General features: G+C 44.2%; 1 protein-coding gene across 1 annotated transcript; it reads right to left on the bottom strand.

The window, feature by feature from the left end:
• Positions 1 to 241: 241 nt before the first annotated feature.
• On the bottom strand, positions 242 to 10,625 carry LOC110500364 (uncharacterized). The gene is made up of 2 exons (XM_021577695.3): positions 10,345 to 10,625; positions 242 to 5,678 (listed from the first exon to the last, which is right to left on the bottom strand). Exon 2 carries the CDS (start codon positions 5,632 to 5,634, stop codon positions 3,457 to 3,459), a length of 2,178 nt encoding a protein of 725 aa, XP_021433370.3. The 5' UTR covers positions 5,635 to 5,678; positions 10,345 to 10,625; the 3' UTR covers positions 242 to 3,456.
• Positions 10,626 to 15,494: the final 4,869 nt, after the last annotated feature.

The following is a 15,494-nucleotide window of genomic DNA, read 5'->3' as shown; positions in this document are numbered from 1 at the left end:
CAGTTTTGTCTACGGTTGCAAAATTCGGGTAACTTTCCCAAAAACTTTCCCAAAATGTTTCAGAAATCCTTGTTGGAAGATTCCCGGAATCAGAAGGGAATAAGCAAGAAATCCCTATCAAACATAGTGTGCTGTTTTCATGATGGTTTGTCCCATTGTTGCTGCGTGTGATAGGTGAGAAAAGGAGTCAAAGTCAAGAGCCAATAGAACTTCACAAAAAAAAAAAAAAAAGGCATTTCACTTTCATAATAAAAAATAGTTCATTTTATTTATTTCTCTCTGTGTAGCAAAACTAGTCATCATGGATACATGCGGTTATTTACAATCAGCAACACGCATGTTTATTACGACATAGGTACAAGGTACATCTAGAAATAGAGCACATAGATCAGAACATCCTCATACAAGACTTCAACAGGGTTTTTTTCCCGGGTACTTCGTACTTCTATAAAGTCATCTTTTAGTTCTCCTTTGAGATTTTTTTTTATACTTTTATTTAATGCTCGTTAAGTTCATCAAAAAGAAGCAACACATTTTAGATGCAGGCACACAGAAACGTGCAGCAGACTGTCTTCTATCTTGTCTTTCTTTCTCATACCTGTAAATGTTCTCTTTCCCTCCCTCTCTTTTTAGAAGAGAAACAAAAAACAAACAAATCTGTTTCAAAGTGGAAGTAATGTTTAGGTATACCTTCCCCACTTTTCACGACCTTCCATATAATCTCTCTGTCTCTCTCTCTCTCTCTCTCTCCTACAGCAGATATCTTACACTTCAGTATTGAGTAGGAGGTTTGAAAGGCCAAATCTGTCCCCTTAGATCAGTGTTTCTAGTGGACCCACTCAAATGCCAAAATGCAATGAGTTCAGTTGAGTGAACTGAAACAGTCCTAAAGGTATGTCCCAAATGGCACCGATTCCCAAATGGCACCGATTCCAGTTAAGCAGAACACACATGTCAAATCAAACACCACTCCCAATGTTTTCCCAGTGTTTCTCCCCCCGTCGCTTCTCTAAAATAATGGATTTTTCATTGGTGTCTGTGGCGTCAGTCACATTGAAAATGGTTTCACTTTGAGATTGTCTCTGCTGTGTTTGATTGAGCTTTGATGCTAGCCACGCCAATGAGTGCATCCCAAATGGCACCATTTTCCCCATATGGTGCACATAGGGCTCTGTTCAAAAGTAGTGCACTATTAAAGGGAATAGGGTACAATTTGGGACACAAGCTCTGTCATTGGCTACGAGATTGCCACATGGTTATTTAAAGACATGAGGGTGGGTTCGTGCCCAGGCTCTGTCGTAACCGGCCGCGACCGGGAGGTCCGTGGGGCGACGCACAATTGGCCTAGCGTCGTCCGGGTTAGGGAGGGGTTGGCCGGTAGGGATATCCTTGACTCATCGCGCACCAGCGACTCCTGCGGCGGGCCGGGCGCAGTGCGCGCTAACCAAGGTTGCCAGGTGCACGGTGTTTCCTCCGACACATTGGTGCGGCTGGCTTCCGGGTTGGATGGTGCTGTGTTAAGAAGCAGTGCGGCTTGGTTGGGTTGTGTATCGGAGGACGCATGACTTTCAACCTTTGTCTCTCCCGAGCCCGTACGGGAGTTGTAGCGATGAGACAAGATAGTAGCTACTAAAACAATTGGATACCACGAAATTGGGGAGAAAACGGGGTAAAAAAAACAGGGGAAAAAACTATTTTTGTTGGGGTTTCGTTTACAAGGAAATATTGAACGAGTAAGGATTTGGAGGTGATTAGATATTGATTTCCAATAACACAATGATTTTTTTGTTTGTGGTGAGATACTGAATCACAGTCCTTTCCAGCATCTAAAGGCATAAACACAGAGACATATTGGTTTCTCTACAGTAGAACAGAGTGAAAATCCTGGACTGTTTTCAGTTTCTTTTCCCTAATTCTAATTTCATTTCACTCATTCATCGGGAGTATGTGAGGGACGATTCCATTTCAAATCAAGTCCGTTTCATTGAAAAATTCCCTTTTTTTTTTTCAATTTGTGAATCGAATTTGAGATTGAATGGAATTGTGATCACAACCCCATTTCTCTACAAGGGCTTAACTCAATTCTACCCCCTTTACAAAGTCAACAGTCTTAGCAAAATGAGGGGGAAACCATAATAAGGCAATATAAAACTGTATTTCAGTATTTTCAGTTTCTTTCCTTTAAAATCACTTTGTCTTACAAATATTTGGAATGTATGAATGTGTAAATCTTAGCACTGCTTTGTAGAAAAAACACAAGTACATTACAAGTACATTACAAGTACATTACAAGTACATTAAATAAATACAATCATATATTCATAAGTTAATCAAAAAGTGTGCGGGAAATTGACATAAAAATGTAACAGTTTTTTGTTGTTGGAACAAACTCACTGTGATAACGACAGGAAATAACAAAACAGAAGTGATTAAAAACAGACAAGTAACAAATAATCAAAAAACAAACAATGTATTTGATTAATAAATAGTGACTGCATTTGCGTACAGTATGGCACCGTATCATCAAGCGTATCGGGAACAATAACAATGACTTTCTCTGCCCTTGACGATAACTGTTTGTTATCTGTGAGTTCTTGAAAAGGACCAATTCGATATTTTTTTTGCAAGCTTCATTTTCTGTAAACAACCAACGACGTGTAACTGAAATGATGACAATGGAACCACCGATAACAATAAAACACAACAGATACACATTGGTAAAGGCTTTATATCCATTAGGGCCTCTTCTCCAATAGCGATGGCTAGTCTTTTGGAATATAAACACACTTGACTGTGCATTTTGGCTCCAAACAATGACATGTGTGTATTTGTTAACAACTGTAAGTCTCTTGTATGAGTTTTGGATCATTTTGGAACATGATAGTCAGGCTGAGTCCCAAATGGCACCCTATCCCATATATATAGTGCACTACTTTTGACCAGAGCCCCATGGACCCTGGACAAAAGTATTGCGCAACATAGGGAATAGGGTGCCATTTGCAATTTCCCCTCAATGTTGGTCTTCTGAACGATGCCGACGCTCCCTCATATTTTCCAGAATCCCAGGATGATGAGATGAGTCTATAGAGTCAGTGTTCTATGGTTCTGTATGTTCTATAGTTCTTTATGTGATTGGTTTAGTGCCCCTCTTTCAGTCATTTTGGACAACAGCTTCAGTTTCATCTTCCAAAGAAAAGAGCAAGAGGAATGAATGGATGTGTGTCATCCTGACTCCCTCACTTTTCTATCTGCAAGTTCATTTTTCCTCTATACAAAAAAAAAGCTACATGGAATTTGTGTTGCTCTTTGACAAAAATCTAACAGTACATTAAAGAGACAAAACCAAGGCAAAACCTGAAATCAAAAGTAAGTGGTGTAAAAAAAAAATCAATTGTTCTCTTTTCCTCCCCTTTTCCCCTCCCTCCTTCCCGCCCCCTCTCTCTCTTTCCTCTCTTTTCACTGAAACATCCTAGGCCTGGGTTTCATAAAGACCTGTTGAATGTAGTTCTCCAGGTCTTCATTGCTATCTTGCTGCTGCGGCCCCATCCCTATCCCCTGCATCCCATAGTAATCTTGGTCCCGGGTCACCAAAGGTGCTGAGGGCGCTTGGTAATAGTAACCATGCCGATGGCGAGGCTGAACCTGACCCCTGGGTGGGGACGAGCGAGGTTTAGGCATGGGGACGGGGACGGGTAGGGGGTTGTATGTCCTGGGGTGTGGGGGGAGGAGATAGTTGGGATAGTTGGAGTAATTGGGGTAGTAGAGGTTCCGCCGGAGTGCAGCGGGGGGCTTCCTCGGGCGGGGCTGTACCCAGGGACGGTACCTCCTCTTGGGGGGGAAATCAAAGTCGTAGTCCAGAGGATTCGACAGGAGGTCGTTGAGCATGTAGGAAGGCTTGGCATAGAACAGGGGTTTGGGCTTGGGAGGGGGGAAGTAAATTGGGTAGTAGCCTCGATAGGGCTTCTGTTGGTAGAAGGGATAGTTGTTGTTAGTAGTTATAGGATAGTTGGAGGAAGTCCGAAAGGACTTCTGTTGAGGTTTGATCCAGAGGTCTTGTTTTGAGGGTTTGATGGAAGATTTGTCCTTGAACCAGGCCTTGAGGGGATTGATGGCCGCGAGAGGCTGCTTCATGGTGGGGTATCGGGGGTGTGAAGGCTGGGCATCGACGGCTTTGGCTGCTGGGTAAACCAGGGGTCTTTGCTGGGGTCGTTGCCAGGGCAATGTCTCAGGAGCGTCTTTCTTCTTCTTCTTCTCAACGTCGCTGATGATGTCAACGACGTCGTCCGCGGGGAGGTGGAGCTTACTGGAGATCTCGATGAGCTTATCAATGGTCTGAGGATCAATATCATCGTCCTCGCTGACGAGCTCCTCGTCAGAGCGCTTGTCCTCCGCTGCGTTGGACAGCAGGGTCTTCTTGTTTTGGTACTTTCCTTTGTCCTGTTTGACCATGTACTGCAGGAGCATGTCCGAGGCTATGTCCGCCAACTTCTCCTCCTCGGCTTTGGCCCTCTGAGCTTCCATCGCCTGCCTCCTGACCTCCTCCTGCTCCTCCTTTGCCCTCCTCTCTTCCTCCTCGGGGCTCAGCATTTCCTCATCATCCTCCTCAGCTGCCGGTCGAGCCAGATTGTCAAAGTCGTCCATGAAGTTGCCTCCTCTATAAGTGGGCATGTTCAGGGCTTTCTGCATCTCCTCTTGCCATTTGAGCTTCTTCGACATGGCTCGGGGGTATCCTTTTGCTTTGGGTTTTATCTGGTTGTGGATCAGGGCTTGGTCTGTGTCGTCTTGGCTGTAGGCCCTGCTCTCTCTCCCTCTCTGCTCCTGGGCCTCCCTCTCTCTCTTGTTAGCTGTGTTGTAGTTCTGCAGTTCCTCCAACATGCTCTGTAGGTTCTGCACTTCATCTGGACTTAGTTGCTCCTCTTCTTCCTCTTGCTGGGTCTCCTGTGAGGTGGGTGGTCCCTGCTGCGCATCTTCTCTGGCCCCCACTTCCTTCACTCCCACCTCCTCCCCTCTTTCTCCTTCTGCCGGAGGTCGTTTCTCCTTTCCAGGAATCATCTGGCTGGTGGTGTGGCTAGTCACTTTCTCTGTTAGTCTTTCCTCCTCCTCCTGTGCTCTCTTCCTCTCCTCCTCCTCCTCCTCATTCCTCTCTCGCTCCTCCTTGCCCTGCGCCGCAGCGGCTGCCATCACCAGCTCAAGCTCCTCGCGACCGTCCCTGTCTCGGTCTGCTCCCTCCTCATCCAATGCGGCTCTCACCTCCTCTCCCTTCTCCTCCTCCTGCCTCTCTCTCTCATTCTCCTCTTTTCCTCTCTCCTTTTCCTTGCGCCCATCCTCCACACCGTTCCTCCTTTCCCCGTGTGGCTTATTCATCGCCTCCAGCAGAACGGCTGCTAATGTTTTGGGGTCCATGCCTCCAAAAAGCTCATCCTCCTCTTCTGCTCTCTCTCTCTGTGGAAGTCCGCCCTTCCTCCCTTCATTCTCTCCCTCGGTTGGCCTAAGTCCAAGAGGGGAAGGAGCATGGCTGTCACCGGGGCTGTGTGTCTCGGTCGCCACGGAGGCGGTGAGCGGGAGGGTTAGGGTGAGTCTCAACAGGACAACCAGTAGGATAAGGGCACTTGTGGCGAAGTGGGACCACATCATGACCACACAGAAAGGACAAGAGGGGGCGAGGGAAGGTGATGCTCCTGGTGAATGAGAGACAGAAAATATAGATTTGTTAGATAAAATAAGAAAAATGGGTGAACCCACGTAGAATTTTTATTCTATGGAACCCCCCTATACAATAGAAAGCATTTTCTTTGTATATACCTATAATGAAAAGTTTCACAGGATGGTACAAATTTTTTAATGAGCATATATATATATAATTTTTTAAATTCTTATTTACAATGACAGCCTACACTGACCAAACCCGGATGATACTGGGCCAACTGTGCGCTGCCCTATGGGACTCCCGATCATGGCCTGGTGTGATACAGCCTGGATTCGAACAAGGGTTTCTGTAGTGACACCTCAAGCACTGAGATGCAGTGCCTTAAACCGCTGCGCCACTCGGGAGCTGCATATACAGTTCAGTTAAAGTATGTGGTGTCACTGCCAAGAAAACCATTAGCTCATAGCATTATTAAAGTGAAATGAATTAATGGACATGAGTCAGCCTGTAAAGGAATGAGGGATATGAACCAAATAATTAGCACAAATGGAGTAGATGATGTCATCACTCATCTGCATGCGAAAACAATTCTCAACCTAGAATCATGATGAAACACTAGAGTAGGTTGCTTTTACAACAGATGTCATTTTCTCAGTACACACTACTCAGTTTCCCCCATAAATATAACATACATAATAGACAAAATACTATATTCATTCACCTTAATCAATGTAGATCATGCACCTCTGTGCAGGTCACAAATAACATCAGTTGAGCATAGGGACCCACACAAAATGGCTGACCAGTATTGGGCCAACAGTTTGAAATGGTTTCTCAACGACTTCCTAGCTTTTCGGCTACTACCATGGCTCATATTGCTTTCACAACAATGCCTTTGAATCCAGTTTGTCCAATTTGGACTTTTCCTCAATTGAATTGTTCCGCTCCACAGGCTAAACTAGAATACCTGTAGGCTATTTGCTGCAAGGTGTCAAGAGAAATGAAACTCTTGTGCGTCGATTTGTGTTTAAACCGTGTGATTTGGCACATGCTATACAGTATTTAGTATTTTCTCGCGCCTCCACTGAGCTGATCTAACAAAAGGTTAATTGGCTCAGTGTCTCGAGCTAGTGCTGTTCCTTGCGTGTGTAATGCTCCCTTCGCATGTGAGCGCTCCAGGCACGTGGTAATAGGGCGGGTGGCAATTGGCAAGAAAGCGTTCCAATGCGCGTGCTACAGAGACGAAGTAGGTGCTATTTGTAAGGTCATCTATATCAGTGGCCATGGCAACAACCGATTTCACATTGATCGCTACAGTATAATACCTACCAGTAACTACACAATGATTTCGGATTTTTTTTCTCTCTCTTAAAAATTCAATAAGTAGCATGAATAGACTGATGAAATAATCAATAGCAATCGATCATCTCCTTCATTACAGCCACAACAATGTCAAACACAAACCCATTGGATTTAACCACTGACACAGGTACTGTACTCATTGCAGATATCATCCCAGAATGTAGATGAGACTGAAAATGGACATGAGATTAAAAGATCATAATACCGCATTGAGGCTGCATCCCAATTGGCAGGCTATTCCCTACCCAACACAGTGCACTACTTTTGACCAGAGCTCTATGGGTCCTGGTCAAAATAGTAGGCCAACAGTTAATAAGCTGCCATTTGGGATGCATGATATAGGTTTGACCCCTGGATAATCAAAACACAGATGGATCAGTGTAATCTACAGAGTGAGAGATTAGGAGACAACCTACCTGGCCTGGATGATGCACCCGTGTGTGTGTGTGTGTGTGTGTGTGTGTGTGTGTGTGTGTGTGTGTGTGTGTGTGTGTGTGGATGACACACCACAAATCTCACTTTCTCCCAATAGAGTGATCTTTCCTAACATGTCCAAGTCATGCGTAGGCAAACTGTATAGCAACAATCTATATCACCTTACAATTATTCCATCTCTTTGGTTGGCTTTATTGGTCCCATTTTTTCATACTTAATTCTTTAGCTGTATAATGTTTGGTAAACGTTGTACCTCGGGTAGTACAGGTATTAAAAAGCTTCTGGAACCACATATGTCTGTCTCACCCGTTCTCATAATTCTATCGGCAAATTCCCATCCCCGAGGGCAATATACGTAGGGTGCAGTCTCTCCACCAAAGCACATTTGCTTTTAAGAAGCCCTATCTAGCCATAATCTGCTCAGTCGAAACGCCACACGACCTGGGAGAAGCGCTCTGTTGCCTCAAGATTAAACGTGCAAGAACTCTATCACCACATGAACTCTAGTATGCATGAAAGTATAGAAGAAAGCAGAGCACTTATACACATAATTAATGCATGTACATAAATGTCTCAACTAACTATTAAAAAGTAGCATCAAAATTGGTTTGACATGCAAAACCACTCTTTTACGCAGCCAGATGCAGCTGTTTAAAGTGTCCTTTTCACCCTGTGTCTTTACTTGGTCTTCCTGGGTTTATTCTTGGCAGTTTGTGACGCCATGGTGATGGCAAAGATGATGGAAGACTGGGAAGAGGCGTGGCTATGATGATGATGATGGTTATGATGATATGACAATTATCATGATCATTATCATCTCCGGTAATCCTTGTCAATATGATTACCACAATCATTAGCCAACCTCAGTCATTCTATCATTCGATTATTTCTCTTCTCATAATCCACACCCATTTTCTTGTAGGCTATTTATACTGAGAGATAGTAATCTCTTACAATTTACAAAGATTAGTATTGAAAAATAAGTTGAAATTTGTGAAAATACATTCCTTTATGTTGATCTTTTAAAACACTTGTGTTATATATATATGTTGTTTATTTTAGGGTGTAGATCATCTTTAATATTGCAGATAGATTGTGGCCTCTATATATATATATTTTGGGGTGGCAGGTAGCCTAGTGGTTAGAACATTGGACCAGTAATCGCAAGGTTGCTAGATCAAATCCCTGAGTTGACAAGGTACAAATCTGTTGTTCTGCCCCTGAACAAGGAAGTTAACCCACTGTTCCTAGGCAGTCATTGTAAATAAGAATGTGTTCTTAACTGACTTGCCTAGTTCAATAAAACATCTAATATATATATATATGCCTTTGAAATGTATTCAGACCCCTTTTCCAAATTTTGTTAGCTTTATTCTAAAAATGATTCAATTGTTTATTTTGCTCAACAATCTACACACAATACACCATAAGGACAAAGCAAAAACATTTTTTTTGTGCAAATGTATACATTTCTTTATTTTTTATTACATAAGTATTCAGACCCTTTTCTATGAGACCCGAAATTGAGCTCAGGTGCATCCTGTTTCCATTAAGCATCCTTGAGATGTTTCTACAAGTTGATTGAGTCCACCTGTGGTAAATTCAATTGATTGGACATTATTTGGAAAAGGCACACGCCTGTCTAGGAATTGAAGTGTTTGGAAGCACCAAGACTTTTCCTAGAGCTGGCCGCCCCGCGAAACTGAGCAATCGGGGGAGAAGAACCCGATGGTCACTCTGACAGAGCTACAGAATTGCTCTGTGGAGGTGGGAGAACCTTCCAGATGGACAACCACCTCTGCATCACTCCACCAATCATGCCTTTATGGTAGAGTGGCCAGACGGAAGCCACTCCTCAGTAAAAGGCACATGACAGCCAGCTTGGAGCTTGCCAAAAGGCACCTAAAGACTCTCAGACCATGAGAAACAAGATTCTCTGGTCTGATGAAACCAAGACTGAACTCTTTGGCCTGAATACCAAGCATAAAGTCTGGAGGAAACATAGCACCATCCCTACGGCGAAGCATGGTGGTGGCAGCATCATGCTTTGGGGATGTTTTTCAGCGGCAAGGACTGGGAGACTAGTCAGGATCGAGGCAACGATGAATGGAGCAAAATACAGAGATCCTTGATGAAAACCTGCTCAATAGTGCTCAGGACCTCAAACTGGGGTGACAGTTCACCTTCCAACAGGACAACAACCCTAAGCACACAGCCAAGACAATGCAGGAGTGGCTTCGGGACAAGTCTCTGAATGTCCTTGAGTGGCCCAGCCAGAGCCCGGACTTGAACCCGATCAAACATCTCTGGAGAGACCTGAAAATAGCTGTGCAGCAACACTCACCATCCAACCTGGAGATCTGCAGAGGAGAATAAGAGAAGCTCTCCAAATATAGGTGTGCCAAGCTTGTAGCGTCATACTCAAGACTCACGGCTATAATCACTGCCAAAGGTGCTTCAAACAAAGCACAGAGTAAAGGGTCTGAATACTTATGTAAATGTGATTTCATTTTTATTTCATTTGCTGAAATGTCTAAACATGCTTTTTCTTTGTTATTATGGGGTAGATTGATGATTGTAATGTAACAATGTAGAAAAAGTGTAGGGGTCCGATCACTTTCTGAATGCACTTATATATATATATATTATTTTTTTCTCCCCCTTACACTATCACCTCTCCCCTAATTGGAGTAAACACATTCAATATATTTTCCTTTATTATTAAAACACTTTTGTTACTATTTCTTTTAACTACAGTCTGTCTTAACTAAATGCAAGGTGGAATCCCATACAAACTCTCAAATACATGACCATAGCTTTAGTTTTCAGTCGTTCATGCCACAGGATCAATCAGTTTGATCACTTTTTAAATAAGATATATTAAAGTAGTTAAGACTTACCTGGTGTCTTGCGGTGAAACCAGATAGGCTACTTTCTCCTCCTTGTCACTCCTCAAATCTCTCTAATTCAACGTGTTACTCTAACTCAACACACCAATGTCTACTCAACACAAATAAAGCTCGGTGTTGTTTGGAAGTGTGTATAAAGTAGAAAGTTATTTCTCCCTTTTGGTTTGTCTACTGTTGCCTCATTCGCTGTGCGTCTGTTTCAGTGAGTATTACCACGGACAGCACCGCAGGTTTTCTTACTGTTGCCTCACTCGCTGTGCTTCTGTTTCAGTGAGTTATCACCGGCAGCACCGCTTCTTTATACGTCCCCCCCTCCCTGCCTACGTGACCTGACGTCAGAGTTTTCCCCTAGTGACGGAACCAAGCTTTCATTGATAAGAATTTTCGCTTCGCTCGAATGAATCACGAGCGTTCTGGCTCTGCCACACTGCAGTAGCCTGATGAATGAACGGAAACGGGGTGAATTAGATAGTATTTCTCCCGCCAGGGGGGAGCATAGCCAAGAACACACCACAGGTGAGGGATGTAGTTTGGGGGTGGGTGGGTGCTGCGTTAGTTTCCAGACGGGAGGGGGGCAGATTTTTGTTTTTGTTGCCTGCACTGAAGACACTATAATCGCTAACTATTAAAGGGCCAGTACACTACTTTTGTGATAAAAAAAACTAAATGTATTTGAGTCTTTACCAGCATTTGTAACTTGAGTCTGATAATGATCTGTACAAAATAGTTAATCTGATCTATTCTGGTCTAACATTTTCCATTTTAGTAGTTTTATCCTGAGCAATTTACAGAAGTGAGTGCATACCTTTTCATACAGGTCCCCCGTGGAATTGAACCCATAACCCTTGCATTGCAAGCACAATGCTCTACCAACTCAGCCACATCATTAAATCATCACACACCACTTAATGTCTCAATGTACTCAATTACTGTATCGTGCACTGTTTTTCTTCATGGTGATGGAAAGTCTACAGGTACAAACCTAGATGACCAGCCTATATACAATACAGTAATGTACATGAAGTGGTTTCTTGGGATAGTAAATTAATACTGCACAAAAAGTAGTGGTTGTTGTGTATCGATATTCTAGCTTTGTCCCTTTGGGGCACCTGTACCTATGTTGGAATGCTTGGAATGTTTTGTCCTGTGAAATGCATTAATGAGCCTATTATGTCAACAAAGCTTGTATCCATTAGTTTATGTCATAGATTATCAACGTTAGACTAATTTACTATCTTATGCCTTCTCGGCCCTTTCTTCATTTGGAAACATTATGCATTTTCTCCAGCAAATGTCAAGGCGTACACTGCTGTATGGAGAGTAGAGTCCAATCTAATTAAAGGATCATTTACTCTGATGGTGGGGCAGGCTACAATGAGCAGTGCTTGTCTGACTCATACAGTGATTGGACATGGAAGTGTTTGTGTGCAATACAGAGGCTGCATATTCACAGGCTGCCCAATTCTGATCTTTTTTCCACTAATTGGTCTTTTGACCAGTCCCATCTGATCTTTTCACATCAGATCTTTTTCAAAGCTGATCTGACTGGTCAAAAGACCCATTTGTGAAAAAAGAAGATCAGAATTGGGCTGCCTGTGTAAACCCAGCAAGAGAGACAGAGAGAAATAGAGAGGAAGAGTGTGTGTGAGTGTGCGCGTGCATGTATATGCGTTTGTGTAGATCTGAGTGTGTTTCCAGCAGAGATAGATGACACAGGTAATCGGGTGCCAAGGGGGCAGATTCTCCTATAACAGTTTCATTTTACCGTCTGCCACTCAATATTAGAGCGGCGCGCGGGTTTGTTGTTTTGCAGCTTCCTCGTTTCCCCGCAGTGACTCACCTTCTCTAATGCTGCCCACATGGCACCTTTGGGACGTGGGTTTGATATATGTATGAAAGTGAGGTCAAAACTAATTTTCAATGATCTAAATAGTTGCCAACTCTGATAGCCTAAGATAAATCAAATCTGAACAAAAAATATACATATATACAGTGGGGCAAAAAAGTATTTAGTCAGCCACCAATTGTGCAAGTTTTCCCAATTAAAAATATGAGAGGCCTGTAATTTTCCTCATAGGTACACTTCAACCATGACAGACAAAATGAGAAGAAAAACATCCAGAAAATCACATTGTAGGATTTTTTTATGAATTTATTTGCAAATTATGGTGGAAAATAAGTATTTGGTCAATAACAAAAGTTTCTCAATACTTTGTTAAATACCCTTTGTGGCAATGACAGATATTTTCTGTAAGTCTTCACAAGGTTTTCACACACTGTTGCTGGTATTTTGGCCCATTCCTCCATGCAGATCTCCTCTAGAGCAGTGATGTTTTGGGGCTGTTGCTGGGCAACATGGACTTTCAACTCCCTCCAAAGATTTTCTATGGGGTTGAGATCTGGAGACTGGCTAGGCCACTCCAGGACCTTGAAATGCTTCTTACGAAGCCACTCCTTCATTGCCAGGGCGGTGTGTTTGGGATCATTGTCATGCTGAAAGACCCAGGCACGTTTCATCTTCAATGCCCTTGCTGATGGAAGGAGGTTTTCACTCAAAATCTCACGAAATATGGTCCCATTCATTCTTTCCTTTACATGGATCAGTCGTCCTGATCCCTTTGCAGAAAAACAGCCCCAAAGCATGATGTTTCCACCCCCATGCGTCACAGTAGGTATGGTGTTCTTTGGATGCAACTCAGCATTCTTTGTCCTCCAAACACGACGAGTTGAGTTTTTACCAAAAAATCATATTTTGGTTTCATCTGACCATATAACATTCTCCCAATCTTCTTCTGGATCATCCAAATGCTCTCTAGCAAACTTTAGACGGGCCTGGACATGTACTGGCTTAAGCAGGGGTACACGTCTGGCACTGCAGGATTTGAGTCCCTGGCGGCGTAGTGTGTTACTGATGGTAGGCTTTGTTACTTCGGTCCCAGCTCTCTGCAGGTCATTCACTAGGGGTGAGATCTTGCGTGGAGCCCCAGATCGAGGGAGATTATCAGTGGTCTTGTATGTCTTCCATTTCCTAATAATTGCTCCCACAGTTGATTTCTTCAAACCAAGCTGCTTACCTATTGCAGATTCAGTCCTCCCAGCCTGGTGCAGGTCTACAATTTTGATTCTGATGTCCTTTGACAGCTCTTTGGTCTTGGCCATAGTGGAGTTTGGAGTGTGACTGTTTGAGGTTGTGGACAGGTGTCTTTTATACTGATAACAAGTTCAAACAGGTGCCATTAATACAGGTAATGAGTGGAGGACAGAGGAGCCTCTTAAAGAAGAAGTTACAGGTCTGTGAGAACCAGAAATCGTGCTTGTTTGTAGGTGACCAAATACTTATTTTCCACCATAATTTGCAAATAAATTCATTAAAAATCCTACAATGTGATTTTCTGGATTTTTTTTCTCATTTTGTCTGTCATAGTTGAAGTGTACCTATGATGAAAATTACAGGCCTCTCTCATCTTTTTAAGTGGGAGAACTTGCACAATTGGTGGCTGACTAAATACCTTTTTGCCCCACTGTATACGCTATGATCACATACCTACATATATGCCATGATCACAAGACGCAGGCCTCCTTATTGTCCCTAGAATTTCTAAGCAAAAGTCTGGAGGCAGGGCTTTCTCCTATAGAGCTCCATTTTAATGGAATGGTCTGCCTATCCATGTGAGAGACGCAGACTCGGTCTTGACCATCAAGTCTTTATTGAAGACTCATCTCTTCAGTAGGTCTTATGATTGAGTGTAGTCTGGCCCAGAGGTGAACAGAAATGCACTGGAGCAACGAACCGCCCTTGCTGTCTCTGCCTGGCCGGTTCCCATCTCTCCACTGGGATGTTCTGCCTCTAACCCTATTACAGGGGCTGAGACACTGGCTTACTAGTGCTCTTCCATTTCGTCCCTAGGAGGGGTGTGTCGAGTGAGTGGAGTCACTTACATGATCTTCCTGTCCGGGTTGGCGCCCCCCTCGGGTTCATGCCGTGGGGGAGATCTTCGTGGGCTATACTCGGCCTTGTCTCAGGATAGTAAGTTGGTGGTTTGAAGATATCCCTCTAGTGGTGTGGGGGCTGTGCTTTGGCACATCCCGAACCCCCGGGATGGGTGACGACGGGCACGCAGGAGATTATCCAGGTGGATGGCTATGAGCAGGTCCAACGTGAGGTCCTCAATGCGACAGGCCAGGACGTCGGTCTGGACGTCCGCCTGTTGCCCGCTGTGGAAAACCGTCAACAGGACCTGGTCGTTCCAGCCAGTGGATGCAGCCACCGTCCGGAAATCCAGAGCATACTCATACGCTGCCCTAGACCCCTGGCGTAGACAGAGGAGACGCTCACCTCCCTCTTGGCCCTCTGTAGGGTGGTCGAAAACGGCACTGAAGAGCTGGGTGAATCGCTCATAGGACTGCACTTCTGGACCGTCCCTCTCCCAGACGGCGCATCCACTCCAGTGCCCAGCCTGTCATCACTGAGATCACCAAGGCTGTCCCGGCATGACGGGCAAAGTGGAGGTCACACTGCAAGAGAAACCCCCTACAGTGATAGCTGGGGTGCCGTCAAACCGCTCCGGGAGGGGCAGGACCGGGTGATGTAGTTGGTGGTGGGGTGGCTGGAACGACCGCTGGAAGCTGGGAAGGTGGTGGTGTAGTCTGCTTCTGAGATCTAGTTTCTGAGATGCCACTCCAGGTTGAGTCCAGTCGATTTCATGTTTCCCAGAGAGCTGAGCGAGCGAATGCGACATCCCATGTTTTTATGGGGGCATGGAGGTCAAGCACACTGTTCAGGGATTGGTTGTAAAACTCCACAATTTCATCCACTGACAAAAAAGCTGGAGGAGACAGACGGGTTCAAGATGTTCTCTCTGACTGGCTGGTTCCGGAAAAACATGCAACGCTTTGACTTGGTTAGAGGGGGAAGAAATGTCAAGTCCAGTGTGACAACCTTGTGGTCAGACACACCAAGGTCATAGACCTGCATGTTTTTGATAGAGTCAGTGATGACCAGGTCAGGTATGTGCCCATGGGTGTGCGTGGGGGCGTCAACAACTTGATTCAGGTCAAGACAGTCAATCAAACTCAGAAACACAGCAGCAGAGTGACATGAAGGAGAGTCAACAGGGATATTGAAAACTCCTAGAATTACA

The sequence above is a fragment of the Oncorhynchus mykiss genome, chromosome 21 (assembly GCF_057628025.1).
Source record: "Oncorhynchus mykiss isolate SJ-2025 chromosome 21, ASM5762802v1, whole genome shotgun sequence".
Lineage (NCBI taxonomy): Eukaryota > Metazoa > Chordata > Actinopteri > Salmoniformes > Salmonidae > Oncorhynchus > Oncorhynchus mykiss.
This window is presented reverse-complemented; position numbering and strand designations above follow the sequence as displayed.